The following is a 27,257-nucleotide window of genomic DNA, read 5'->3' as shown; positions in this document are numbered from 1 at the left end:
TTAATGAATGTAAAGCGCAGTTTTAGTGCCTTAAAATATTACTAATAATGGATGCAAAGGGCAGTTTTAGAGCCTTAAAATATTACCATTAATGGATGTAAAGGGTAATTTTAGAGCCTTAAAATATTACTAATAATGGATGCAAAGGGTAGTTTTAGAGCCTTAAAATATTACTATTCATGGGTGTAAAGGGCAGTTTTAAAGCCTTAAAATCTTACCACTGATGGATGTAAAGGGCAGTTTTAGCGCCTTAAAATATTACCATTAATGGATGTAAAGGGTAATTTTAGAGCCTTAAAATATTACTAATAATGGATGCAAAGGGTAATTTTAGAGCCTTAAAATATTACTATTCATGGATGTAAAGGGCAGTTTTAGAGCCTTAAAATATTACTATTAATGGATGTAAAGGGCAGTTTTAGAGCCTTAAACTATTACCATTGATGGATGTAAAGGGCAGTTTTAGAGCCTTAAAATGTTACCATTGATGGATGTAAAGGGTAGTTTTAGAGCCTTAAAATGTTACCATTGATGGATGTAAAGGGCAGTTTTAGAGCCTTAAAATCTTATTATTAATGGATGTAAAGGGCAGTTTTAGAGCCTTAAACTATTACCATTGATGGATGTAAAGGGTAGTTTTAGAGCCTTAAAATATTACTACTAATGAATGTAAAGGGCAGTTTTAGAGCCTTAAAATCTTATTATCAATGGGTGTAAAGGGCAGTTTTAGAGCCTTAAAATATTACTATTAATGAATGTAAAGGGCAGTTTTAGAGCCTTAAAATATTACCATTGATGGATGTAAAGGGTAGTTTCAGAGCCTTAAAATATAACTTTTAATGGCTGTAGAGGGCAGTTTTAGAGTTTTAAATATTGCTATTAGCGGATGCAAAACAGTTGTTATAGACCCTTAAAATAGGGAAGGGTGGGTTGTTTTTTGAAGAAATTGATGGGAAAGGGGGTAGGGGGTGGGGCTCGGGGCTGATTTTCATCCGGTACAGGAAATCCCAATAACTTTTGAACTCCCTTTTCCTTTTAATACATTTTCCCGATGTGACATTTTATCGTTAATTATAAACTTATTAAAGCACAACATTTTATTCCCATATTACATTATGTCAGCTGTTCCGACTTAACTGCACAGTTTCAGCAACTAAATCACATTTCAAACCCACGTGACTAGATATCCCCCCCAACAAAAAAAAGACCCCCACTGTAGTGAGAAGTAGATAGGTCCGTGTATTTGACAAGAATATTTCTTCAAAGAAGGCTTTCATACCTTCTGTTATGAAGTTAATGGCGTACCGACAGAGAATAGGAAAAGCATTGATCTTCGGCCGCATCAATCGATGCACCATCTGTGAAACGACATGCTACAGTGTAATTACCCACCGAAGAAAGATGCAACATGCAACAGCCTTCTCATCTTTTTTTTTTTTTTTTTTGAACCATCGTCAAAAATTCCTTACATATGTTACTTATATGAAAGAAAATCTTACTTTTTTAAAGGTCATGGCGATATTTCGGAGATGGAAGTTTTTTTCGAGTTTTGAAAGCTAAGTAGTTTGCTTATCAAGATATAGTGATATTAGATTCCAGTTGTTGAGATGGCGGTCGTTTTGGTGTCAATATGCGTTTTACAGTTGGAATGGAAGACTGATACGAAACGAAACCATGATGGGAAGAATTTGATCACAATTGCATTACGTATTGAAGAGATATTTTTTCTTTGTGAGTTGATTAGATTGCATCTTTGGATACCAGGTAAAGATTTTCAGTTGGTTACATTCTGAAGGCTGTCATGGCTAGCCAAATGCCATGATGGCGACTTGAATAAAGTATAAAGACTTTATGGCTGAGTCATAAACAATACTACCATACTCGTGTTTGGATCTCATAAGAGTTCTATCAAAATCAAGAAGAACGTTTCGATCTTCAGCCCGGGTCAGTATGTGCTACCACTCTAAGTAGGTCAAGGACTTTTATGCATTTAGTATGACTTAGATGAATCAATCTTATGCACACAAAAAAAAAAACAAAATAAAAACACAATGCTGAATGGGAATACATTTTCTATGAACGTGACATTAGATTGAAGCCGTACCTATATTGCCTTAAAATATGGCTATTGATTGATGTAAACGGCAGTTTTAAAGCCTTAAAATATTACTAATATTTGATGTAAATGGCCGTTTTAGAACCTTCAAATATTGTTAATAATGAATGCAATGGGAAGTTTTAGAGCCATAAAATCTTATTATTAATGGATGTAAAGGGCAGTTTCAGAGCCATTAAATCTTGTTATTAATGGATGTAAGGAGCAGTTTTAGAACCTTATGAAATTACTAATAATGGTATAAAGGGCAGTTATAGAGCCTTAAAAAATTACTAATAATGGAAATAAAGGGCAGTTTTAGAGCCTTTAAATAGTGCTATAAATTGATGTGGAGGGCACTTTTAGACCCTTAAAATATAACTATTAATGTATGTAAAGGATCATTTTAAACCCTTAAAATATTACTATTAATGGACGTAAAGGGCCTTTAACAGCCTTAATCTATTATACTAGTCATGGATGTAAAGGACAATTTAAGAGCCTTAAAATATTACTAGAAATTGATGTAAAGGGCGGTTTAGAGCCTTAAAACATTATTATTAATGCATGTAAAGGGCAGTTTTAGAGCCTTAAAATATTACTATTAATGGATGTAAAGGCAGTTTTGGAGCCTTAATGTATTACTATTCATGGATGTAAAGGACAGTTTAAGAGCCTTAAAATATTAGTAGAAATGGATGTAAGGGCAGCTTAGAGCCTTCAAACATTACTATTAATGCATGTAAAGGACAGTTTTAGAGCCTTAAAATATTGCTATTAATGGATGTAAAGGGCAGTTTTAGAGCCTTAAAAAATTAATAATAGTGCAATAAAGGGCAGTTTTAGTGCCTTAAAATATTACTGTTAATGTTTGATCATCTTTGTTGAAGCGTTCACTAACCATACTCTTTAAGATCTGGTATTTTCTTTAACATTGTCTGTTATTTAGCGATACCTATATATTTATTTGTTTCTTAAATGTTCTTTAAATTTCAATCCAATAATCTAAACCAGTTGGGGCTTCCTGTATGGAAGCTCGTTATCTTGGTTATGAGATTCTTTTTGGGCTTTTGACCTCCCTTTTCCTATGTATAAATTTTCCCGATGTGACCTTTTATCGTCAATTATAAACTTATTAAAGCACAACATTTTATTCCCCATATTACATCATGTCAGCTGTTCCGACTTAACTGCACAGTTTCAGCAACTAAATCACATTTCATACCCACGTGACTAGATATCCAACCCCCAACCCCCCCCCCAAAAAAAATATAGCGAGAAGTAGATAGGTCGGTGTATTTGACAAGAATATTTCTTCAAAGAAGGTTTTCATACCGTCTATTATGAAGTTAATGACGTACCGACAGAGAATAGGAAAAACATTAAATTTCGGCCGCATCAATCGATGCACCAACTGTGAAACGACATGCCACAGTGTAATTACCAACCGAAGAAAGATGTAACAGCCTTCTCATCTTTTTTTTTTTTTTTTTTGAACCATCGTTAAAAATCTTTGCATATGTTACATATATGAAAAAAGTCTTGGTTGTTTTAAAGGTCATGGTGGTATTTCGGAGATGGAATTTTTTTTTTTTTTCGAGTTTTGAAAGCTAAGTAGTTTTGCTTATCAAGATATAGTGGTATTATATTCTAATTGTTGAGATGGCGGTCGTTTTGGTGTCAATATGCGTTTCACAGTTGGGATGGAAGACTGATACGAAAGCATGATGGGAAGAATTTGATCACAATTGCATGACGTATTCAAGAGATATTTGTTCTTTGTGAGTTTATTCGACTGGATCATTGAATACCAGGTAAAGATTCTCAGTTGGTTACATTCTGAAGGCTGTCATGGCTAGCCGAATTCCATGATGGCGACTTGAATAAATTATGCTTTAGTAGGACTTTATGGCTGAGTCATAAACAATACTGCCATACTCGTAATTGGATCTGATAAGAGTTCTATCAAAATCATGAAGAACGTTTCGATCTTCAGCCTGGGTCAGTATGTGCTACCACCCTAAGTAGGTCAAGGACTTTTAAGCATTTAGCTTGTAATAGTATAGTTTCGAATGAAAGTGAGTGTTCTGTCAAAACGAAATCATAAATTCTTAGTTTCCTCCACAGCTGGAATTGGTACGTGAGTTTAGGTTCGTCATCTTGTTGACGTAGTTGAAAAGTACAAACAAGCTGTTGTGGATTTTGAAAATTTAAAATCGTTGACGGCTGCCCTATTATTGATTTTATTTATATATTGGTGAAACTGTCGTTAAAATGTATACATATGTTTGGATCGTTAACATTAAAAAAATCGTTAACAAAAGAAGAGCAATCCACACATAGATTTTAAGATCTTTATAATGTTATTAATTTTGATTTTTATACCTGTACTTGCCAAAATGCTGCCTCGAGGCACACCAATCACGTGTTTGTGTAGCGTTTAGAACCTACTCGTATTTTAAATTTTCTACCTGAAGGAAAATTGAATTTTGTCTCCAGCTCCAGCTCAAAGAAAACTGATATAAATTGTTTCTTCTTAATGTAGGCATCGCGAACATAGGTTTCAAGTCTGACTAGATGATCGGTCTTACTGCGTCAGTGTCGGAAACCGCTATAAGAAGGATACATTAGACTGTTTGGTTCCATGAACCAGACTAAATGTTGCATTAATTATTCACTTCGAAACTTGTATAATTACAGCTCCTCAAAATAATGGAATTGTGATCTTTGTCGTTCTTTGCCGATTTGTGCGTTGGAATTACTGCTGCCTTTCCAAGCATATGGAAGATTGCAGCTTTCCAAATGCCATTACAATTTTCACGAAGGGCAATCAGAGACATTTCTGGTAGGTGTTTTAGAAGTTGGTAATGTAGGTCATTTGTCCCAACAGCTGTATTATGGACTTGTTTAAAGCGTACATAAGTTCCGAAAGTAAAAATGGTTGACTGTACTCTCCCGAATTATTCGCGACGACTTTTAATGGTCATTTCTTTTTTTCCATTTATGACTTTGTAAAAAGACATATGATAAATAACTACTAGAAGCTGATTGTTTAGATATAGCAGGGGAAAAACCACTGCGCCCAATAGCGATTGCAGCCATCTCCTTAAATAGACATGGTCCTAGTACAGCCTCTAGAAATGACGAAATAATGGCATGACTTAGATGAATCAATCTTATGCCAATATAAACTGCTGAATGGGAATACATTTTCTATGAACGTGACATTATATTGAAGCTGTACCAATACTGCCTGAAAATATTGCTATTAATGGATGTAAAGCACAGTTTCAGAGCCTTAAACTATTAATATTAATGGATATAAAGGGCACTTTTAGAGCCTTAAAATATTACCATTGATGGATGTAAAGGGCATTTTCAGAACCTTAAAATATTACCATTGATGGATATAAAGGGCAGTTTTAGAGCCTTAAAATATAACTAATAATTGTTGTAAAGGGCAGTTTTAGGGCCTTAAAATATTACTATAATTGGATGTAAAGGGCAGTTTTAGAGCCTTAAAATATTACTAATAATTGATGTAAACAGCAGTTTTAGAGCCTTAAAATATTACTAATAACTGATGTAAAGGGCAGTTTTAGAGCCTTAAAATATAACTATTAATTTATGTAAAGGGGTGTTTCAGAGCCTTAAAATATTACTAATAATGGATGTAAAGGGCAGTTTTAGAGAAATATTACTATTGATGGATGCAAAGGGTAGTTTTAGAGCCTTAAAATATTATTATTAATCAATGTGAATGTCAGTTTTAGTCTTAAAATATTTCTATTAATGAATGTAAAAGGCAGTTTTAGAGCCTTATGAATTTACTAATAATGGCATAAAAGGCAGTTAAAGAGCCTTAGAAAATTACTAATAATGGAAAAAAGGGCAGTTTAAGAGCCTTACAATATAACTATTAATTAATGAAAAGGGTCATTTTAGACCCTTAAAATATTAACATTAATGGATGTAAAGGACCTTTTTAGATCCTTAATGTATTACTATTGATGGATGTAAAGGGCAGTTTAAGAGCCTTAAAATATTATTATAAATGGATGTAAAGGGCAGTTTCAGAGCCTTAAAATATTACTATTAATGGATGTAAAGGGCAGTTTTAGAGCCTTAAAATATTACTATTAATTGATGCAAAGGGTAGTTTTTGAGCCTTAAAATATTACTATAATTGGATGTAAAGTGCAGTTTAAGAGCCTTAAAATATTGCTATTAATGGATGTAAAGGGCAGTTTTAGAGGCTGAAAATATTACTATTGATGGGTGTAAAGGACAGTTTTGAACCTTAAAATATTACTATTAATGGATGTAAAGGGCAGTTTTTGGGCCTTAAAATATTACTCTAATTGAATGTAAAGGACAGTTTTTGAGCCTACTAATAAGGGATGTAAAGAGCGGTTTAAGAGCCTTAAAATATTGTTATTAATGGATGTAAAAGGTAGCTTTGAACCTTAAAATATTACTAATAACTGATGTAAAGGGCAGTTTTAGAACCTTAAAATATTACTAATAACTGATGTAAAGGGCAGTTTTAGAGCCTTGAAATATTATTAATAATGGAGGCAAAGGGCAGTTTTAGAGCATTTAAAAAATTACTAATAATGGAAATAAAGTTCAGTTTAAGAGCCTTAAAATATTATTGTTAATGTTTGATCATATTTTAAGAAGCGTTCACTAACCATGCTCTTTAATATTTGGTATTATCTTAAAAATTGTCTGTTACTTAGCGAAACTTATATATTTGTTTGTCTCTTAAATGTTCTTTAAATTTCAATCCAATAATCTAAACCAGTTCTGGCTTCCTGTATGGAAGCTCGTTATCTTGGTTGTTGATGAGATTCTTTTGGGAGAAGGGTGGGCTATTTTTTGAACAGATTGGTGGGAATGTGGGTGGGGGTGGTGGGCTCGGGGCTTAGTTTGATCCGGTACAGGAAACCCCAATAACTTTTTACCTCCCTTTTCCTTTTAATAAACTTTCCCGATGTGACATTCTATCGTCAATTATAAACTTATTAAAGCACATCATTTTATTCCCATAATACATTATGTCAGCAGTTCCGACTTACCTACACAGTTTCGGCAACTAGATCACATTTCATACCCAAGTGACTAGATATCCAACCAAAAAATTCCCCCACTGTAGTGAGAAGTAGATAGGTCGGTGTATTTGACAAGAATATTTCTTAAAAGAAGGTTTTCATACCTTCTGTTATGAAGTTAATGACGTATCGACAGAGAATAGGACAAGAATTAAATTTCGGCAGCATCAATCGATGCTCCATCTGTGAAACGACATGCTACAGTGTAATTGCCCACCGAAGAAAGATGTAACAGCCTTCACACCCTTTTCTGAACCATCGTTAAAAATCTTTGCATATGTTAAATATCTGAAAGGAAATCTTGGTTACTTTAATGGCCATGGCGGTATTTCGGAGATGGAAGTTTTTCTCGAGTTTTGAAAGCTAAATAGTTTACATATCAAGATATAGTGATATCATATTCCAGTTACTGAAATGGCGGCCGTTTTGGTGTCAATATGCGTTTTACAGTTGGGATGGAAGACTGATACGAAAGCATGATGGGAACAAATTGAACACAATTGCATGACGTACTGAAGAAATATTTTTTTCTCTGTGAGTTGATTAGATTGGATCATTGGATACCAGGTAAAGATTTTCAGTTGGTTACATTCAGAAGGCTGTCATGGCTAGCCGAATGCCATGATGGCGACTTGAATAAAGTATGCTTAAGTGGGACTTTATGGCTGAGTCATAAACAATACTGCCATACTCGTGATTGGATCTGATAAGAGTTCTATTAAAATCAAGAAGAACGTTTCGATCTTCAGCCCGGGTCAGTATGTGCATCCACCCTAAGTAGGTCAAGGACTTTTAAGCATTTAGCTTGTAATAGTATAGTTTCGAATGAAAGTGAGTGTTCTGTCAAAAGGAAATCATAAATTCTTAGTTTCCTCCACAGATGGAATCGGAACGTGTGTTTAGGTTCGTCATCTTGTTGACGTAATTGACAAGTACAAACAAGCTGATGTGGATTTTGAAAATTTAAAACCGTTGACGGCTGCCCTATTATTGATTTTATTTATACATTGGTGCAACTGTCGTTAAACTGTATACATATGTTTGGATCGTTAACATTAAAAAAATCGTCAATATACAAAGAGCAATCAACACATGATCTATAATCTTCATAGTGTTATTAATTTTTATTTTTATACCTGTACTTGCCAAAATGCTGCCTCGAGGCACACCCATCACGTGTTTGTGTAGCGTTTAGAACCTACTCGTATTTTAAATTTTCTACCTGAAGGAAAATTGAATTTTTCCCCAGCTCTAGCTCAAAGAAATCTGATATAAATTGTTTCTTCTTAATGTAGGCATCGGGAACATAGGTTCAAGTCTGACTAGATGATTGGTCTTACTGCCTCAGAGTGTCGGAAACCGCTATAAGAAGGATAAATTAGACTGTTTAGCTCCATGAACTAATGTTGCATTAATTATTCACTTCAAAAGTTGTATAATTACAGCTCCTCAAAATAATGGAATTGTGATCTTTGTCGTCTTTTGCCGATTTGGGCGTTGGAGTTACTGCTGTCTTTCCAAGCATTTGGAAGATTGCAGCTTTCCAAATGCCATTACAATTTTCATGAAGAGCAATCAGAGACATTTATGGTAGGTGTTTTAGAAGTTGGTAATGTGGGTTATTTGGCTCAACAGCTGTATTATGGACTTGTTTAAAGAGTACATAAGTTCCAAAAGTAAAAATGGTTGGCTGTAATCTCCCGAATTATTCGCGACGACTTTTAATGGTCATTTTTTAAATGCATTTATGACTTTGTAAAAAGATGATGAATAACTACTAGAAGCAGATTGTTTAGATAGAGAAGTAGAAAAACCACTGCGCCCAATAGTGATTGCATCAACAACATCTCCTTTAATAGACATGGACCTGGTACAGCCTCTAGAAATGACGAAATAATGGCATGACTTAGATGAATCAATCTTATGCCAATTTAAACTGCTGAATGGGAATACATTTTCTATGAACGTGACATTATATTGAAGCCGTACATATACTGCTATGTCCACATATAATGGCGAATGGCTTTTCTGGAAACTAAGTCATTTATTTTTGTTTGCTGTCAGCTTTTATTTAAAATGTTTTAAGGCGACATTCGTGTTCAGTGTAACACCTAACAGCGCCGTAGAAAGCACTTTCAACCTGGGTTGCTGAACGTAAAAGCATGTGCCCAAACCCGGATTTCGCCTAGAATACCCCGAAATAGGTTATATTTAACAATATTTTTTATTTTGGGAACTTTTACTGCCATAATATGTAACACTTGGTAAAGATACTTCACGTCAATTTCTTAACTGTACCTTCCTTCATTTAGGATTCGAATCCGCATTGTTTCTGTCGCGAATTCGGCAAGCTAACAACTGAGCCTTCGCAGCTCCGGTTCAAGAATGTGTGACATTGCTATTCTGAGTTTATGTGACATTGCTATTCTGAGTCTGTGTGACACTGATATTCTGAGTCTGTGTGACACTGATATTCTGAGTTTGTGTGACATTGCTATTCTGAGTCTGTGTGACACTGATATTCTGAGTTTGTGTGACATTGCTATTCTCAGTCTGTGTGACACTGATATTCTGAGTCTGTGTGACACTGATATTCTCAGTTTGTAAGCAGGCAACATACAGTGTAGTTTTCACAAAATCTTGATTAAATGGGTGGAAGCTGAAACAATGGTAGACAAGATAGCAGAAAAGTTCTTGATGTTTTGATTAAGTTTGTTTCCTGCCATGATATTCCGTAAAGTGCTTATTACAGACAATGGCAGAGATTTCTGCAATAACCTAAATGCAGTTTATTGTCAAAAGCTGGGAACTCAGCACTGCATAGCTTCGCAGAATCACCTACAAAGCTGCTGGACAAAGTGAAAGATATAATAGGTCACAGTGCAACATGTTATCTAAATATCTAAAAACAACACAATGACTCCGTTGAGAAATTGTCATGCATTCCCTCTGCACTCAGAAAAGCGGAACAGGTTTCCACCACGTTTTCCTAGCGTATGGCGGAGCTGCTAGACTTACTGTGGAAATGGATATTCCTTTATTGCGACTCTGTGGTTTTAAACTTAGCAACCGAAAGAAGAAAAACCAACCAGGTTAATAAAATCAATAAATAATTTAATTCTCTAAGTTGTACAACGAAAATTTAAGAGGAACTTTTGTGGTGAGAATTAAATCCCAAATACAACCAACAGTTCTATCACAAGTTCAAACGTATAGAGTGTTCCGAATGAAGTCCAGTTTTTATCAGACTGTATTCCAATCTTGAATGTGCTGACGCACCAACAGTCTTGATGCATCACAAGAAATATCATCTAGAATGTCCTTAAGTCCAAAATGTAAATGAACACTTTGTAATTTCAATTAATAATAAAAATATAAAAATCCTCTCAAATTATATCTGAACACAACTAAAAGTGATTCCACAATGACTGATATTAAAATAGGAATGAATACTTGTTTACTTGGCCTTCCTTGTATACAGACTGACCTATGACTCAAAACAGCATCCGCTGGAGCCAGATCATTTCTAATAGAAATTTCCAACACATTTGCTGGCAAGTTCAGGTTTGTTTACTCAAATGTCAGCGAACAACCAAACAAAATGAGGTTGACCAACGACTTTCCAAGGGAAAATTAAGCCCTGTACTCAAATCCGAGTAAACATGTTGTTTACAAATGATCATAACCTAAAGTATAATCTACAATTATGGCTGAAAGCTAAACACACTACACACGCACGCACGCACGCACACACACACATACATAACAACTTTAAGTGCGGAAACGTGGGGATGACTCCTTCAGGAATGGATGTGATGGTAATATGACATGCAATAGAAACAATGTAGCTGACAATATTAAACCTCCCCGGAGAAAAAAGAAACAAAATTAATATGACGCATAGGTGAATGAAGCGCGTTTGAATGTTGGGGACGAAGTTTTGGTTGATAACACGAGAACAGCCACGTAAATTGAGGTAAACTTTGTGGTTGTTGGAATGGCGGCTTTTGTTTGAGAGTTGTATGTACCTAATGTTTATGCATTTACTTGAACTGAAATGTGCTCGAATTTCGTTTCCGTGTACAACGTTACCCGAGAGCAGTTCTTTTAACGTCATTAGTTATTTCAAATATTGAGTCCGGTTCACCGAATGCTTCACTAGCAAAGTACTTGCACGGAGAAAGCCGATTACCTTAAGTCCCCTAGCCGTGGATTGCACCATAACCAGGGTACGTAGAGAGTAAAGGCAGACTGTTGTTACGTATATTTGATTTGATTTGTGCTTGATTTGATTTTATTGTTTGTGGGTTTTAGAATCTTTTTGTTTTCTTTACATGTCAATGTAATGTAATTTTGTTTACTAAGAATTTTATATTTTCGAGAAAATTCAGTTTGACCTGAATCGTTCCATAAATACCTAATAATAGAAAAAAATGTTTCTATTTTTGACTTAGTTCCTGGCCTTGATTGAAGGTCAAGTCAACAAGTTTTTCTCAGAGTAAAATGATTGGGTCTTATCAAAGACATACAGGGGCTACAAGATTTTTATATGTAAACATGATCACGTGATCCTCTATTTTGCAATTAGGCATTTCTAAAATTGAAAAATACTTAGTATTAATAGCGATGTTTAGAGAGAAAGATCTCCGAGTTTTGGGGCTTTTAAACACTTGATGTCAAGTTGTTTTCTTCTGTTGTGACTAGCTTTGAGTTTTTGAGTTACATGTTAAGTTTTCTTCAGATTATTTGGACTCTAAAAGATTAATTCATTTCTCTGGAAATATTATCGTATCCATACAGAATTCTTGAACAAGGACATTTCTTAAAAATTTTATTTGGATTTCCAACACCGGAGAATTAATTATTGTGTTTCTACAAGGAACTGTAGACTTCAACACAGTACATGTTAAGCATACGTCATCGCCTTCCATCTTGGATTCTTTGTCGTGACTCGAACTTGAAATCATTAGAACATTTCATTATTAAGACTTCTAAAATTGAATATTCTTGTATTATTTTTGGATTTGATTCTTAAAACCGTAAGTTCGTATTTTTTTAATTTTTACAATATCTTTTCCAGGGAAATAAATTATATACTATATTTTTTCAAGCTTGTTGTTTTCTCAATTTCTTGTGTTACTGCTTAATCGATCCTAAACACGTAACATAAGACAGTATTATCACAACTCAACACGTTTTGTCCAGAAGCAGTCCACTATCAGGGAGCAGCCTTTAGGGGAATGGTAGGATTTTGAGGACTTTCGTGTAACGTGTGCTACTGCCGGTGGTGACGTTGGCTAGGAGGAAGGTAATGTTTTCTTCGCGGTGTGGGTCAAAGTTTCAGAGCCAACCGATCAACGAGGCTCTTTAGGGATCCTTCGGGAGACTGGGGACAGCGGTCTATGTTTGGTGGCTCCATGACCATTCCAGGAGAGCTGTGGAACCGAAAATACTTCCTGATCGTCACTTCGATGTCACGATTTGTATATTCCGTTGTTAAATAAGTATCCAGTATTACTATAAGAATGAAAATGAAGTATATAATTATACTACTTGTGGACCAAACATGATTCGTATTTTTGTACAAATCCATACTTTTATTCCCAAAGGTGATATAATCATACCTTATTCATAGTTGTGTGAATCCTATACTTTGATGCCTCTGGTGGCATATGAAGTATTGTTCATTTTGTGTTTAAAATTCTAAACATTGATCATCCATTGTAATAGTGACATATATCAATCATATTTGTTCATACGTTTCATCCGTTCACTCTTGTTTAATTGCTTGATGAAGTTTTCTGTTCTTGTTAGTTCCAGGTTGGAACAATATCGTTTCCTTAAATCAGTTTAACTCTGTACGCATCATTCTGTTAATCCATTTTTGGATTTTATGCGTACTGGTAGATGTGTCAGATTTAACTAACTTTTCAGGCATATTATAAATAAACCTTTCATTCACGAAACTGCTTTCGGTGTCTTCGCTATAATATAATCCCAGTCGGGATCATTCTGTTACACCTTTAATCCGTCAACGAACATAATCTACTTGGACTGTAAACAGCAATACAATAACATTTTATTAAGTTATATAAATAAAAAGATACGAACCAAACGCCACAGGCGAAGTCAGTACTAAGAGTCTTATCTAAAGGTGACAAAGCTCCAAAGAACATTAGAATAAGTCCTTCGACAGTCTACCACATTTCCTGTTTGAAATACGGCAAGAAACTACTACTGGACGGAGAGAAGGGGAGATTTCGATTCAAGAAACGAAAGGTATAATGTCTCTGATAAAGTGGTCCAAAACGATGATGCCTTTATCGCATGCCATGATGATGCGAAATGCTTGATCCTGGTAAACGAAAATGGCACGATAACGCACGTCTTTTGGCCAGTCTGTGAAAACTCATCACAATACCATGGATGGTTTGGTTCCTGAAATTAGCGTACGTGCACAACCGATAAAAATAGTAACAATGAGATCTTACGGAAGCTTCTTGTATAGCAAATTCAGTTGCAGTTTGTTCTGGATAATGTCTTACCACAATATCTGGAATGAAATCGTTGATTTTTATATGAAACAAAATGCTAAAACGGGTCGAGTGTAAACCTATACATAAATACGTGAATACGTCATCAGGCAAGCTGGAAACCGAACTTGAAATATTTGCATACACGACAATTTGTAACTAGTTTGTTAGTTATCTGTGCTCGTGAGGCATTGACTGGTAATTTTCTAACTACGACTGGATGCCTGATACAACTTTAAACAGTGTGGGCATCAGTTGAATAATGATGAATCCACTGAATGTTCCAAACATATTCAAAATATGAATGGAGATTTTGAACCCGTTTTGGGTGATGACACTATCTATTTACTAACATAGCATTTGTGCTTGAGGAACTTTGTTCCAACCAGATTTTGGCAATACATGTAAGATCAGATGTTAGAGTCTGAATATACCTCCACGTTTGTTATACCCCCTCGACCGATTTAAAAAAAAAACAAACGAAAAAGCACAATGAGATAAAATGTGCGCATAATTTAGTTTATTCATTGATTTATAATGTGAAACCTGTTTAAGACCGATGGGGAGGGAAGGGGGCCTTAACACCATTATCGTCTGCGCGTTTCATTCCAAACGGAAGTTTTCAGTGTAAAAGACGAACCCTATACTCTCTAGTGATTTTCAGTTCTTGGACAAGTCCATTTTCGGCGAATGGGGTGTGTGCACGACTACATAGGTATGTACATGGAAGGAAAATACCATGAAGTCTGCTTCCGATATTTACAATGTCGAATCACGCAGAGGCAAAGAATGACAAGTACAAATTTGCCTTTGACGTGGATTTAACAAGCTGTGTAATTTCGATGCTAATGGGTGCACAGAGAAATGACTTTAAACTCTCACATTATGGCAATTTACGGAATTATCCGGTAGTTACTGAATAGGATGAGATATATTCTGTTGTTTGAGGAAAAAAGATTCCCACAATGTATAAGCAAATTGGCACCGTGCTAGTACGGAAAGTCCATTAAACATGAAACGCTCCGAGGATGCCAGTGTTAGGACCACTCTAGTCACAGTCAGGTTAGAAGTTATATCAATGAATGAATTGACTAAGTTCTGTGCACTTTTTATCAGATTAAAGATTTCCGTTATTAAAATCGGAAGAGGGGTGTTGTTACCAACAAACGGGTAAGTTATATAGTTTCATCACTAGCAAACGGCGAAATAGCCGCTTTAGGAAAAGATGTATATGACGTCACGTTTTTTTAAAATACGGGTCTCAGTCAGAGGTACAAGCTGGCTGTTGTTGTTGTTGCTGTTGTAGGGTTTAACGCCAATTTTCAGCACACGATAGGCTACACATGGCGGCCAGTATTAATGGTGGCGGAATAACCCGGAAAAAAACCGGAAAGAACCACCGACCCACGAGAAGCTACTGGCAAGCTTTCTCACATACCCACATTAGCCGAATCCGAGACTCGAACCCACGCAGACAGAGGTGAGATGGCAGTGATCCATAACGGAGAGCGCTTTAGACCACTCGGCCACTCGGGGCCCTGGTACAAGCTGGTGAGTTGAGCGAGATAAGCTGTATTTATTCGTTACAATACACACAATGGTGCATCAATCTTGTTCAACGTGAGCATGTCCATAAAAAAATACAGCTGATCGGAGAGTATTCAGTTTTTAATATCAAGTACATCTCTGACAATGAGTATTAAAAAAAAAAAAACGAGTGCGAAAGGTAGACCATTTCAATGCCCGCAATTGTCATGTAAATGTTCAATTTGCACTAATCCTGCCTGAACGCTTAACCGTTGATAGCGTACAAACAAAACAGACAAATTCAACCTTTTCTACATCGCCAGTCAAACTGTTAAGTTGAAAAGAATTACATTATATTTATATTGTTTCTATTTAATTTTCCATATATTATAAACCTTCAGCAAGGGTTGCAATAAATTTTGACCAAGTACCTTTCGTGTATATAAGATCCTCGCGTCGAAGGTATTCAGACACGTATACGTTGTCGACAAATGTTTGAGGTCTGGAGAGAGAGCAGATCCACTATCTCCGGTTGTACAGAGCATGCTGCCTTTCGCGTATACAGATTATTCCGTCGAAGTTATCTAAACACGTATACGTCGACAAATGTGTGCGACCCTCGTGCTCTTGTAGATAGTCGATAGTAGATATGTCCGGGACCTGATTGCTGTCGTATGCGTTTGCTTGGAGCATGTGTAATGCAACCGATGTTCGTGCACGAAGACCGATCCTATGAAACGTAATATCTATGGTGGTATTTTAAGATACATTTGTGGTTTGTTCGGATGCCTCGTATTTTGTAGCGACCTTGTATTTCATTTTCTATATTCATGCTACCCTATTTCTCCAGTTGTTTGTTGTATAGTAGGGCGAGTTTTTGGATTTTTGTTGTTTGGTTTTGGGATTTGATTTGGTGTTTGTGTTTAGTTTTTGACTTGGTTTTAACTTTCGATGTTTGTGTTTGTTTTCGGATTTTGCATTTGTGTTGGAGTTGCTTGCGGGAGGGGGTTGGTTGATTTTTTAAAATTATTATTATTTCGTTTTCGGTGTTTGCTTTTGGATTTTATTTTTGTTTTCCGTGTTTGTGTTTTGTTTTACGGTGTAGATATAATAGTTTGTTGAAAACATGCTGCAAGTGGGTAACAAAAGAAAGTTGCCCAAAGTCATGGTAGCTTCGACAAAAAATTGCGCCGTAATAAATGTATGGGTTTTGGTCTCACTTGATCCTTGTGGGCACTGACAGACGAATCTGTCCTCTGTCCCCTTACACGACTGGCCACGTGCATCGTTTGCGAGGTTAATATCAGTCTGTAATACTTTCACTACAATCGTTTATGATGCATTCAATGAGCCACTTGAAACCGATACCAGTCTATGTTCAACAACATCTCTGCATTTCTGAAACGTTCACCAGAAAAAATTGGACCTCGCAAATAAAGATTTTTTATTTTCTATAACACAATGGTGAACTGACAACTATCGACAAAATGGTTTATGATGATTAAATACGGTTTAGTTTTTACTGTACTGTTACATGTGAATTTTATACATACAACTCTGGAAATAAAATATATTCCAGTTAGTTATATGTGAATTATAGTCCTACCGGTACAAACCGCTCCGGTGGCCAAGTGGTTAGAGCGTCCGGCTGAGTCATACCAAAGACTGAACAAAAATGGTACTAACAGCTGCCTCGCTTGGGGCTCAGCATTAAGAGGATAGTGTTAGGACTGGTCGGCCTGGTGTCAGGATAATGTGCCTGGGTGGGACATCATGCTACATGTCTGCGGCATGATGCCCCAGTGCTAGACATCACTATAAACTGCCACACTGCAGACATCTTAGCGATATGACTAAAAAATTGTTAAAGCTACGTTAAAATGTTCAAATTACACACTCCTACAGGTACATAAATATAATATATTAAATTTATATATACAGGTACCAGTCAGTAAATATAATATGTTCCAGTTAGTTCCATTTAGTTATATGTGAATTATATACGTATCAGCATATAAATATAATATACTCCATTTATGATTTGAGTTTCTGATTGAGATACTGTCTTTGTCAGTGCCTGGGTAACTTTTTTTTATTCTCTGTGATTTATATAATGAAAGACAGCAAGTAATCTGTAAATAATAAATTGATTTTTGATATGTTAGTGGTATTGAAATATTTTATTTCTATAGTCACTATTGGTGGCATGAACACTCGTGATAGCGAAATTGTTTCACAGAAAGGCAAATAAGGGTAACACATTTTCTTCTGGTTTCTAGAAGATGTTGTCACAAAGAAAGGTTTTCTTATTGAGTTTGCGTACAGAAGGCATCAATGAGATTACCCGCATAAAGGTTGTGGTAATAAATTTGCTGGTGTTAATAAAATCTCAGTAAATTTTGCTGTTTTGCACTCATCAGACCTTGCATATTGCACTGTATTTCAAGGTGGTCTTTAAATCAGGGTTTTTTCTTGAGTGGAAATAGGCCACGCTCCTACCCAACCTAGGGAGGGGAGAGGTTTACCATAACTCGAGCGTTTGACTGAATATGATGATAGTCATTTCCTTAAAAACAAATATTGGAAATAGAAACCATTCAAACACCATTTTGAAATGTTGTACACTGGTTGTATTACCTACACAGAATTTGAGTTGCAAACGAACTAAATGCGGAACCTGTGATACTTGACTTGGTCTGGCATTTTACAAAATGTCTGACTTGTATTGATTCTAAAAGTTCTCGGACAATGTTATGTTATTTGCTTCTGTGTTCTATATTTCATTTTCTACAAAATCCCCCCCCCCCTCCCGTAGCCGCCGTGTTTGAAGCTTAATTATGAGTTTGCGTCTTTAGGATCAGTCTTAAAGATTTAACTCAGTTTTGAGTTAGTGTATACTCGAACGATGAGCTATAGAGTTAGTGTATACTCGAACGAGTTAAACAAACCCTGGAGAATGAAAGTTACTATATAAATCATGAGCTACAGAGGCAACCTAACATGCCAGTCAGAAACAAAATGTCGTGAGGTTGATAGGGAAATTAAGTTTAAACTAAGATCAGCGCTAATTAGACTTAAGTCAAAACTTAAGATAGAGTTTCATCTTGGGCTTAAGAGGTTTCATGCACACTGGGTTAGACTTGTAATCATTAGTACAAAATAAATCTAAATTTTCATTTGATAAATGTTCTTCAGCTTTGATGAAATGAATCAGTTCATTCCAGTTCTTTAGCATAAACAATAAGGTGTACACATTACTGTTCATACGTCTGTCTCTTACGCTGTATATTTTGAAAAAGGTAAGCGGATTTCATCTAGACCCACACTGAAGCGAGGTCACTCAGATCGGCATGTTATGTGACTGATGTCGTATACAAACTTCACAGAGTTATTTTTAATGTGTACTCAGACGTGGGACCTCAAGGTATTGAGCCCTTTTCGAAACATAATTCCGAAAGCGAGCACTTTGCTGCCTTATGGGGACGTGAGATGACGTGTAATCTTTGAAAAGTTCCATGCTGGAACCTGGGTCCGGATCCTTAGCCATAGATAGCAAATTTCCCCTATGGAAACTTCAATCTGAGCGTCTGATGAACGATTCCAAGAGGCATGTCAAGAGGGGCCAAGCAGAAGTCAGCGGATGTCAAAGTCTGAAAGATTTGGCTTTAACAAAAGAGTCTCCAAAATTTTTAATTTAAAAGTCCTGTTGTACTCATGGATTCTATTACGATTTCCAATCCATTAGTGCCCGTCTATTCTACTGGGATTTCCAATCCATTAGTGCCCGTCTATTCCATTGGGATTTCCAATCCATTAGAGCCCGTCTATTCCATTAGGATTTCCAATCCATTAGAGCCCGTCTATTCCATTAGGATTTCCAACCGATCACCCTAGGAGTCTAGGCTTTTTACCTCATTATGCAATACTTTTCAGAATACATCAGTTGTGCAAGTAACTTTGATAACCCCACAACAGTCATATAAAATGGCACTTGAAATAATACTACTAATAATAATAATAACTAGTACAGCGTCTCAATCTTTAATAGCTCTGAGTGCTTTCAAGTATTAGTTACCGCTTACTGACACTCAAACATACGCATATTGTATATACAACATTACAAAAAAAATGACAGTGAAAATATAAAAAAACGTTTGGAAACATTGTTAAGTCTTAAGTTTGTTCCTGTAGTCTAATAGGCTATGTTTTGAGTACTTGTGAATGAGATCACTGTGTCCTCTTGTTTAAGTTCAAGAAGCAAGTCGTTCCAGGCAGCTAGGCTTTGATACGAAAAGAGCGCTGCCCGTTATGATTAGGTTTTGATTGTTAGCAATAATGAGAATACGAGTGAGTTAATGAGAATACGAGAGAGTTAATTAGAATACGAGTGAGTTAATGAGAATACGAGTGAGTTAATGAGAATACGAGTGAGTATCAGAGGAGGACTGTAAATATATAGAAAGGGTGATGTCAGATAGTATTTTGGACTGGAAATAGTCATTTAAATTTAACACAAACAATAGATGTTGTGTTTGATTCTGGATCGAACGGGTAGCCAGTGGAGAGTACAAAACAGGGGAGAGTACAAAGTAGGGGAGAGTACAAAGCAGGGGAGAGTACAAAACGGGGGTGGGGTGGGGGAAGTGATCAGTTACTGCTCATCCAAATATATCCTATCACCTGTGTTTTGAACCTTTTGAAGTTTTTGTAGCAGATATTGGTGTAAATAGATATAAATGAATTAGAATAGTCTAAAAGGTAATAACATACACACAAGCGTTTTATTGTTGTCGTTGTAGGGTTTAACACCATTTTTCAGCACACGATACATGGCGGCTAGTATTAATGGTGGAGGAAGAACCCGGGAAAACCCCAGAAAGAACCACCGACCCACGAGAAGCTACTGGCAAGCTTTCTCACATACCCACATTGACCGAATCCGAGACTTGAACCTACGCAGATAGAGGTGAGATGGCAGTGATCCGTAACGGAGAGCGCTTTAGAACACTCGGCCACTCGGGGCCCCCACAAGCGTTTTAGTGTATGTATGTATGTATGTATGTATGTATGCATGTATCCCTTTTAACCTCTCTTTCTTCAGAAAAAGTTATTGCGACACAAGTCAAGTGTGGATGGATATAAGTTTGAGATCAACAAGATTATTCATACCTCCTTTAATTTCATTATGTAGAAGTATTTACTGTTGCGTTCAAATATGATTTGAGATGAATCTTTCATTTAAAAATTATTCATTGAAACTTCAGAGTGATTATTCACATTTCGGACATCTTTATTACTTTGGAACTATTGTGAATTCATTAAAAAACAATCAGGATTATATTATTGTAATACACCAAAACTAATGACACATCATCTCGTTCAAAGATACTGGTACATCAATACATTCAAAAGCAAGACCCATGATTCATTCGAAACACTCCATACCTTTGGACTTGTTATAGAACTTGCAGACTTTTGGGGGATTTAATTCAAAATGCAGTAAGCTCGTTTTAAATTTTCACTTTGTATTCTAGGGAAATAAATTTGTATTGAACTTCACTAACCTAGCTGGTTTTAATTTTCCTATTAATTAGCTTAACATATATATATATATATATATATATATATATATATATATATATATATATATATATATATATATATATATATGCGCAACATGCTCTGAAAGATTCCAAATGGCGTTGGTGCCGATGCTACTTAGACTGCTCGAGGCGGCGTTTCTTATACTGCTCTGTTGTAATAGGTATAATGTTACCCATTGCACAAGGCAAGTGTTTATGGGGCGCAGTTAATGTTGTTGGGAGCATGTTTTAAATAACAAAGCTGGCTGTGACTGTTGCATTAGATAAGACATGTGCTTTCTATCTCTTGGCTACATGTAATTTTAGCTAATTTATGTTTAAATCATTTTGTACCTTTCTAGGGTTTAAATGTAATGCACATCAGTGAAACTTATTTCTTGTCACAGGATCACTCTTACCCCTGTGTAATGCTGGTTTGTGTCTCTTAAGAGTTCTGGAGTGTATAGGCTTTGTCCTTGTCAAATTATAAATCAAAGATTGCTGTCTATGATAGTGTGTGACAAACATACCGAAGCAGGACATCATTTATATTTTTGTCATCGGACGTTATAATGAGGTTTTGCATAATCATTTGTGTACCGTCATATCTCTTCTAAAGCATTTCATCGCATGATCGCTTCCAGCTTAAGGGCTATTGATAATACGACTAGGCTTAACACGATGAGTGGGTGTAGTATAACCAACATTACGTATAGTAAGTAATAAGTGAAAAATGTTATAAACTACGAACTTCAAAAACTGTTTTTCGGACAATGTATTTATATGAGCTAAACCTGGCAATCTGATATTGCATTTTACGCTCAAAATATCGCGTCATTAGGTATATGCCTGTGACAAACATCACGATGCCATATAAATGTCAACCCAGTTCCTGGAATGACAGTCATATTTCACGCATAAATGAAACTCGATGGCTATCAAACATTCCATATTGAAAAGTTCAGTAGTGCTGATAATAACGAAAAGTTACATACTTTAGAAGACCGTACTTCTTTCAGTTCTGATGAATTTTACGATTGTCACTTATCGTGAATTTAAAACTAAGTATAGCGCAACATGCTTAGTGGCAGTAAATATGACGTGTACATGTATGTATCCTGTATGTATCCATTTGTATCCTTTTCTACTGTGCAATGAACGATTTTTCAAATAGGCAGTATATAGGGAAAGAGTGGACACTTGTTTGTACAATGACTTATACAGTACAAATGTTAGTGGTGATTTAGTGAAAATTTTCTGTACTTTTGATAGATATTGTTTACGCTGCTTTGTGTGTGACCTTTGAACAATGGGTACATTAACTTTTATCGTTGTACTGCGTATTCGTTTGCGAAGACACAAAAGACATAGAGCGCTTTAGAAAGCATGATACAAAGAGAGAAAGCATAATATGGTTAGTGGGAACTGGAAATATTAGACAAAACTCTTACATTCTGGCTTGAAACCGTTACTAGGATACCAAGAAAGTGGTCAGAGATTTAAACTCAAGATTCATTAATAAATAGAAATAGGTAAACAATTAGAAAACTGAATGACCCATTGTGGTAGGATAGACAGATAGATAGGCAGACAGACAGATAGACATATATATATATATATATATATATATATATATATATATATATATATATATATATATATACACAGTCAGATAAAATGTATATGAAGATGTGTGAGCAGAGAATATGAAAGACTTCATATGGCCAATACAGGCCTTCGTACTTTTTCAATGAACTACTGTCGGTGTTTTTCGGGACTGACTAGAATTTTATTTACAAATCGTACGTGCAGAGAAGCAGTCTATGTTTAGTGTCTGACAGTCTGATACACGATCTGCTTCTCCATGCCACTACACGGATTATTCACAAGTGTCAGTGGCATTTGTTCACTACAAAGAGACTGCATATTGTTGAGGGCAAAAATTTACGTAATATTTTTATCACAAGTTATTTCTTTCACAAACTCGCAGCTAAATGGTGCAGAACACTTAACTGAAACGAATGAGACACCCCTATTGCCATAATGTGTTGTCATTTCTTTACAATGAGATTATCATTATCCACCAAGCAACCACCACACCTGTACTAAATTGTGCATTACCAATCGCCCTTATTATCATTATCCACCAAGCAACCACCACACCTGTACTGAATTGTGTATTACCAATCGCCCTTAATATCATGGATATTTATGCAATGTGACAATTTATTCCTCGTTCGTTGGTCAATGAAAGATTGACGGAGTGTCTAAACTGCGTTGAATCCTCTTAATCTGCAAAATACACATCCATTTTTCGATACAGCAACGGTTACCATAGAAACCTATCGTAAGACATTCCACATGTTAGCGCACCAACACTGCCTGAGTTTAAAATTAAATAGGTAATGGCCATCCAAACTAGAAGACGCATCACCTGCATGGCGTACGTACTACAATTATATATGCACGTCATTGGCGGCTAGAAAACAAAACTGGTAACGTTTTAGGCAAATAATGATTTGAATTTTAAAACTGAATCTTATAAAGACCATTTAAAATTTTGATTATGCTGAATTATGTTTGATTCTAAATGAGGCCCACCGTTGAGGACGATTTGCCGTTGATACATATAGGCTCTTAATAGTACTCTGTCCATCTAGCAGGTGTACTGGTATTATTTTTATTCACTTTAAGAATGGCTGAATATCACAGTATTAAAAAAAAGATGTTTTGTTTTGGAGGTGTGAAATTTTCTCTTTGCTGGCAAGAAACCTGTTGATATTCAAACTTTGGTAATGGTCATTTTCGATAGAATATCCAGGGGTGGGTGGGTGGTGAATTCTAAATATGTGATATAGACTTCAATAAAACACGAAATGTATAGGTATAAAGTACTCATGGGAATCAAATATTCAAAAAAAGCAAAACACCTACAGCATTGATAATGAACATGTCACCTTTAAACTGTTATATTAAAACTTGCAATACAGAAATACACTCACCTTTGAAATTACTGTACATTGTGTATTCGTTGTTCATCCAAGCATAATATATGAACCACATTGACCACATCCGGTCACTCCGTCCTCTTGCTAATTGGTGTCGATACCATGCACTTGGATGAATTCCTTCCACGTAAGGCTGGAATGAGGGATCACTCCTTACCTTCAGGTACCAATCGGAAAATGCACGCCAATTTCGATTGTTTGGCGAAAATCCCCAAGTACCTAGTATGGGATAGAGAAATGCTTTATGTGTTTGATTTACGTCCAAAAATCCACCCTGGTCAATGCCGTGTTTGATGCTAATCCCTTGTAGAGAATATCCATTGATATCAGGGCGATTGTCAAACTTACTGTGCACCACCTTCAACCACTTGTAGAAATAAGGTGATACTGTAAGATCATCTTCAAAAATAACAGCAAATTCTGAACTGCCATTCCTTGGATACCAAGTCCCTATCCATTGTCCATATATTCCAACATGACAAGTTTGATTATGGACGTAATACTGGCCATGTTTGAATGTAAAATCTCTCGCCACTATATATGTTCTAGAGTCGATAGTCCCATTCTTTGATCTATCAATCCAAACGTGTAGGACGATGCTATCCCCATAGAAATGCGCTTTGTTCAGAGATTCCAGCAGACGCTGAAGAGATGCTGCTCTATCATACACAATTGCAATTATACTCAAGTCTACATCACTGTCGAATGAAACGTCTCTATGTCTTTTATTTCTTTCAGATATTTTACAGAAGTCAAACATCCTATGCTTCGGTTGAAACATTTTTGGCTTGCGTTCTAAAACAATCACGGACATTATCAAAAGGAATACAACGACAAACAAGAATTTGAACGTTGGATGCGATACTCGTCTCAGCAGAGATTTACACAGCCTGCTATTTCGTTCTATCATGTTTGTAGTATGCTGGTAATTAACACCAAGTGAATGGAACGTATACCGCAGATGTTACTTGCTGCTTGCTGCGCTTATGTTATAGCTGGCTATAGAGACCGACTCGCCGATTACCATCTATTGACAGAGAACAGCCAAGTACACTCTGCATCAAAAGTTGCGATTCAAACGCTCTTGCTTCGAGACACTTGCTAAGTACACATTTTCTCAGATGTAGTACTAGTTGCTTGTGTTCAAACATGTCTTATCTTATAAGTATCACTTGAAATCCATGGATGATTGATGGACACATGATGTAATAAAACTAAAATCCAGTCGAGACAGTTCAACTCTCCACTTTATCAACGGCAAAAATCTACCGTGTACATTATTGGTCATTTGATCTGCATTTGTTTGACCTTGTGACTCACATACACTATAATCCATTCACTGTAGACGTAGTTAGGCTTCAGGGAAAATTATACAAAGGTTATATAAGTGGTTATTTCCTTTTCACATTATTGTCATACTCTATATCCGCAGTTATGTGCCAAACATAATTATCCTCGTTCATGAGATATTTTGAAACATGCTGTACCCATTTACTCAAACTTGAAGACTTTGTTTTCACGTGACGTCACAAAACGTGTGTACTTCCATATCCGCCATTTTGAGCCCCTTGCCCCATAAACCGACACCTAATAACATTGTTCTTCCCGCATACGAAGGCACGTCTCATTTTGTGCATAAGAATATAAAAATACATCACATTCTGTTGTGCATGTCAACAGCACGAGATGAATGCGTGACTTTTCTACTTGTTTTCTTCAAGTAAAAAGTTAAAATTTCAACAATCCTTGTTATTCTTTCATAAACAAATAGATCGATCGATAAACAAAGTCATAAACAAATGGATACACGAACAAGTATAAACATTTAATGATTTTCAATTTTCATGGGCTGAATCATTTGGTTATTGTTCAAGTTAAAAAACTAATTGTTAATATATAATTTCATATTTTTAAAAGCATTTCAGGAATACTTCGTTTTGACATTAGACACAAAGTCATGTTCCGTTTTGCACGTGTTTCGTTTGAATACACTGAAGATGAAACGTCTTTTTGAACGGTTATCGCTTTCATTCAGTATCATCCTACGTCCATCATCTCCACATTAAATACAATATTTGACCATACTAATTAAACTGGTTTGTCAACTGTCTTTGGCACAAACACCTGTTGTCGCGAAAAGTATTTGTACATAAAAGTTCTGGCATAAAACACATGCTATGAAATTTTAATTCGTAACTGATATTTTATCCCGAAAATCATTGTCCGGAAATACTCTTTCAAGATGACAATCTTAGGGATATGATACGACACACTTTTTAAAAATGTCAATATTGTCTGCTTGTAAAAAAGGAATGCATTTCTAAATGATAGTCATATAAATGATTACGGTTCAGATTCACTATTCTGTCTTTCTATAAAAGCAAGGGAACTTCCAGCCTTATTTTTATTTTCTTTCTATAGGGCACTTAATTTCAAGTTTAATCTATCCATTGTTTCAATGAAGTAAATGTCCTTATCGACAGTTAAAACAGATTATTATCTTGAATATGCATGATGACTGATGTTGACAAAGGTCTGTTAGGGACTCAAAATGGCGGCGCAAGGTGCGCGCGCATTGCATTGTGGGTGTTTGCGTACTCAATCGTGACGTCTATAAAAACAATCCATTGTACAGATTTGTGCTAGAAGATAATGACACTACAAATTTGAGAATAGTAAAGTGCGTCAATTAAACTCGTAACAAATAATTGCCTCATCCTATCGTGGCGACTGTCAGGCGACTAGAGTTAACTATCTCCTAACAGGATCACTGCCATCTCACCTCTGTCTGCGTGGGTTCGAGTCTCGGATTCAGCCAATGTAGGTATGTGAGAAAGCATGCCAGTAGCTTCTCGTGGATCGGTAGTTCTTTCCCGGGTTTTCCCGGGTTCTTCCTCCACCATTAATACTGGCCGCCATGTGTAGCCTATCGTGTGCTGAAAAATGGCGTTAAACCCCACAACAACAACACCAACTCCTAACAGAAGATCCCATCGATGACTGATTAATCTTTAATCACCCAGTTTTGAGGTTATAAAATGTTTCTTCCACATACATAACCGACCGTCAGGACCAATATAATTGCAACTTTAATTAAATGACTCATATATTAACCAATCAAGACAAACAGTGTGACGTTCAGTTTCGGTTATTAAAGGTTGGTTGTTTACGAATAAAAATACCACGTGTAAAGACATTTGGTCGTGTGAGTACCGGACAGGGGACACCATATTACACTCTAGATGTGCGAATAGTTTTTTTTTATAAAAAATAATAGGAGACAAATTAACACTTAATATTGTGTTTGACATCTATAATTATTTATGTGTGTGTTTTGCATTTTAGCGTAGCTTTAATCATATCGCTGTGTCTGCAGTGTGGCAGTTTATAGTGGTGTC

General features: G+C 35.9%; 1 protein-coding gene across 1 annotated transcript; it reads right to left on the bottom strand.

Annotated features, from left to right (window-relative positions):
- Positions 1-9,618: 9,618 nt before the first annotated feature.
- LOC149792979 (uncharacterized) lies at positions 9,619-25,459 on the bottom strand. Its single transcript, XM_089968931.1, has 3 exons — positions 23,854-25,459; positions 12,561-12,726; positions 9,619-9,868 (listed from the first exon to the last, which is right to left on the bottom strand). Exons 1-3 carry the CDS (start codon positions 24,767-24,769, stop codon positions 9,619-9,621), a joined length of 1,332 nt encoding a protein of 443 aa, XP_089825057.1. The 5' UTR covers positions 24,770-25,459.
- Positions 25,460-27,257: the final 1,798 nt, after the last annotated feature.

The sequence above is a fragment of the Sinohyriopsis cumingii genome, chromosome 8 (assembly GCF_028554795.1).
Source record: "Sinohyriopsis cumingii isolate HCF-2022 chromosome 8, ASM2855479v2, whole genome shotgun sequence".
In the NCBI taxonomy this organism is placed as follows: domain Eukaryota; kingdom Metazoa; phylum Mollusca; class Bivalvia; order Unionida; family Unionidae; genus Sinohyriopsis; species Sinohyriopsis cumingii.
This window is presented reverse-complemented; position numbering and strand designations above follow the sequence as displayed.

Excerpts from the sequence above, each read along its gene's own strand:
- LOC149792979 (XM_089968931.1), bottom strand. The coding sequence starts at position 24,769 with ATGATAGAACGAAATAGCAGGCTGTGTAAATCTCTGCTGAGACGAGTA. Across the intron at positions 12,727-23,853 it reads AATGTACAGTAATTTCAAAG|TAATACTGGATACTTATTTA; the intron begins GTGAGTGTATTT and ends TCATTCTTATAG. Across the intron at positions 9,869-12,560 it reads CTAAAGAGCCTCGTTGATCG|CTTCCACCCATTTAATCAAG; the intron begins GTTGGCTCTGAA and ends CCATTGTTTCAG.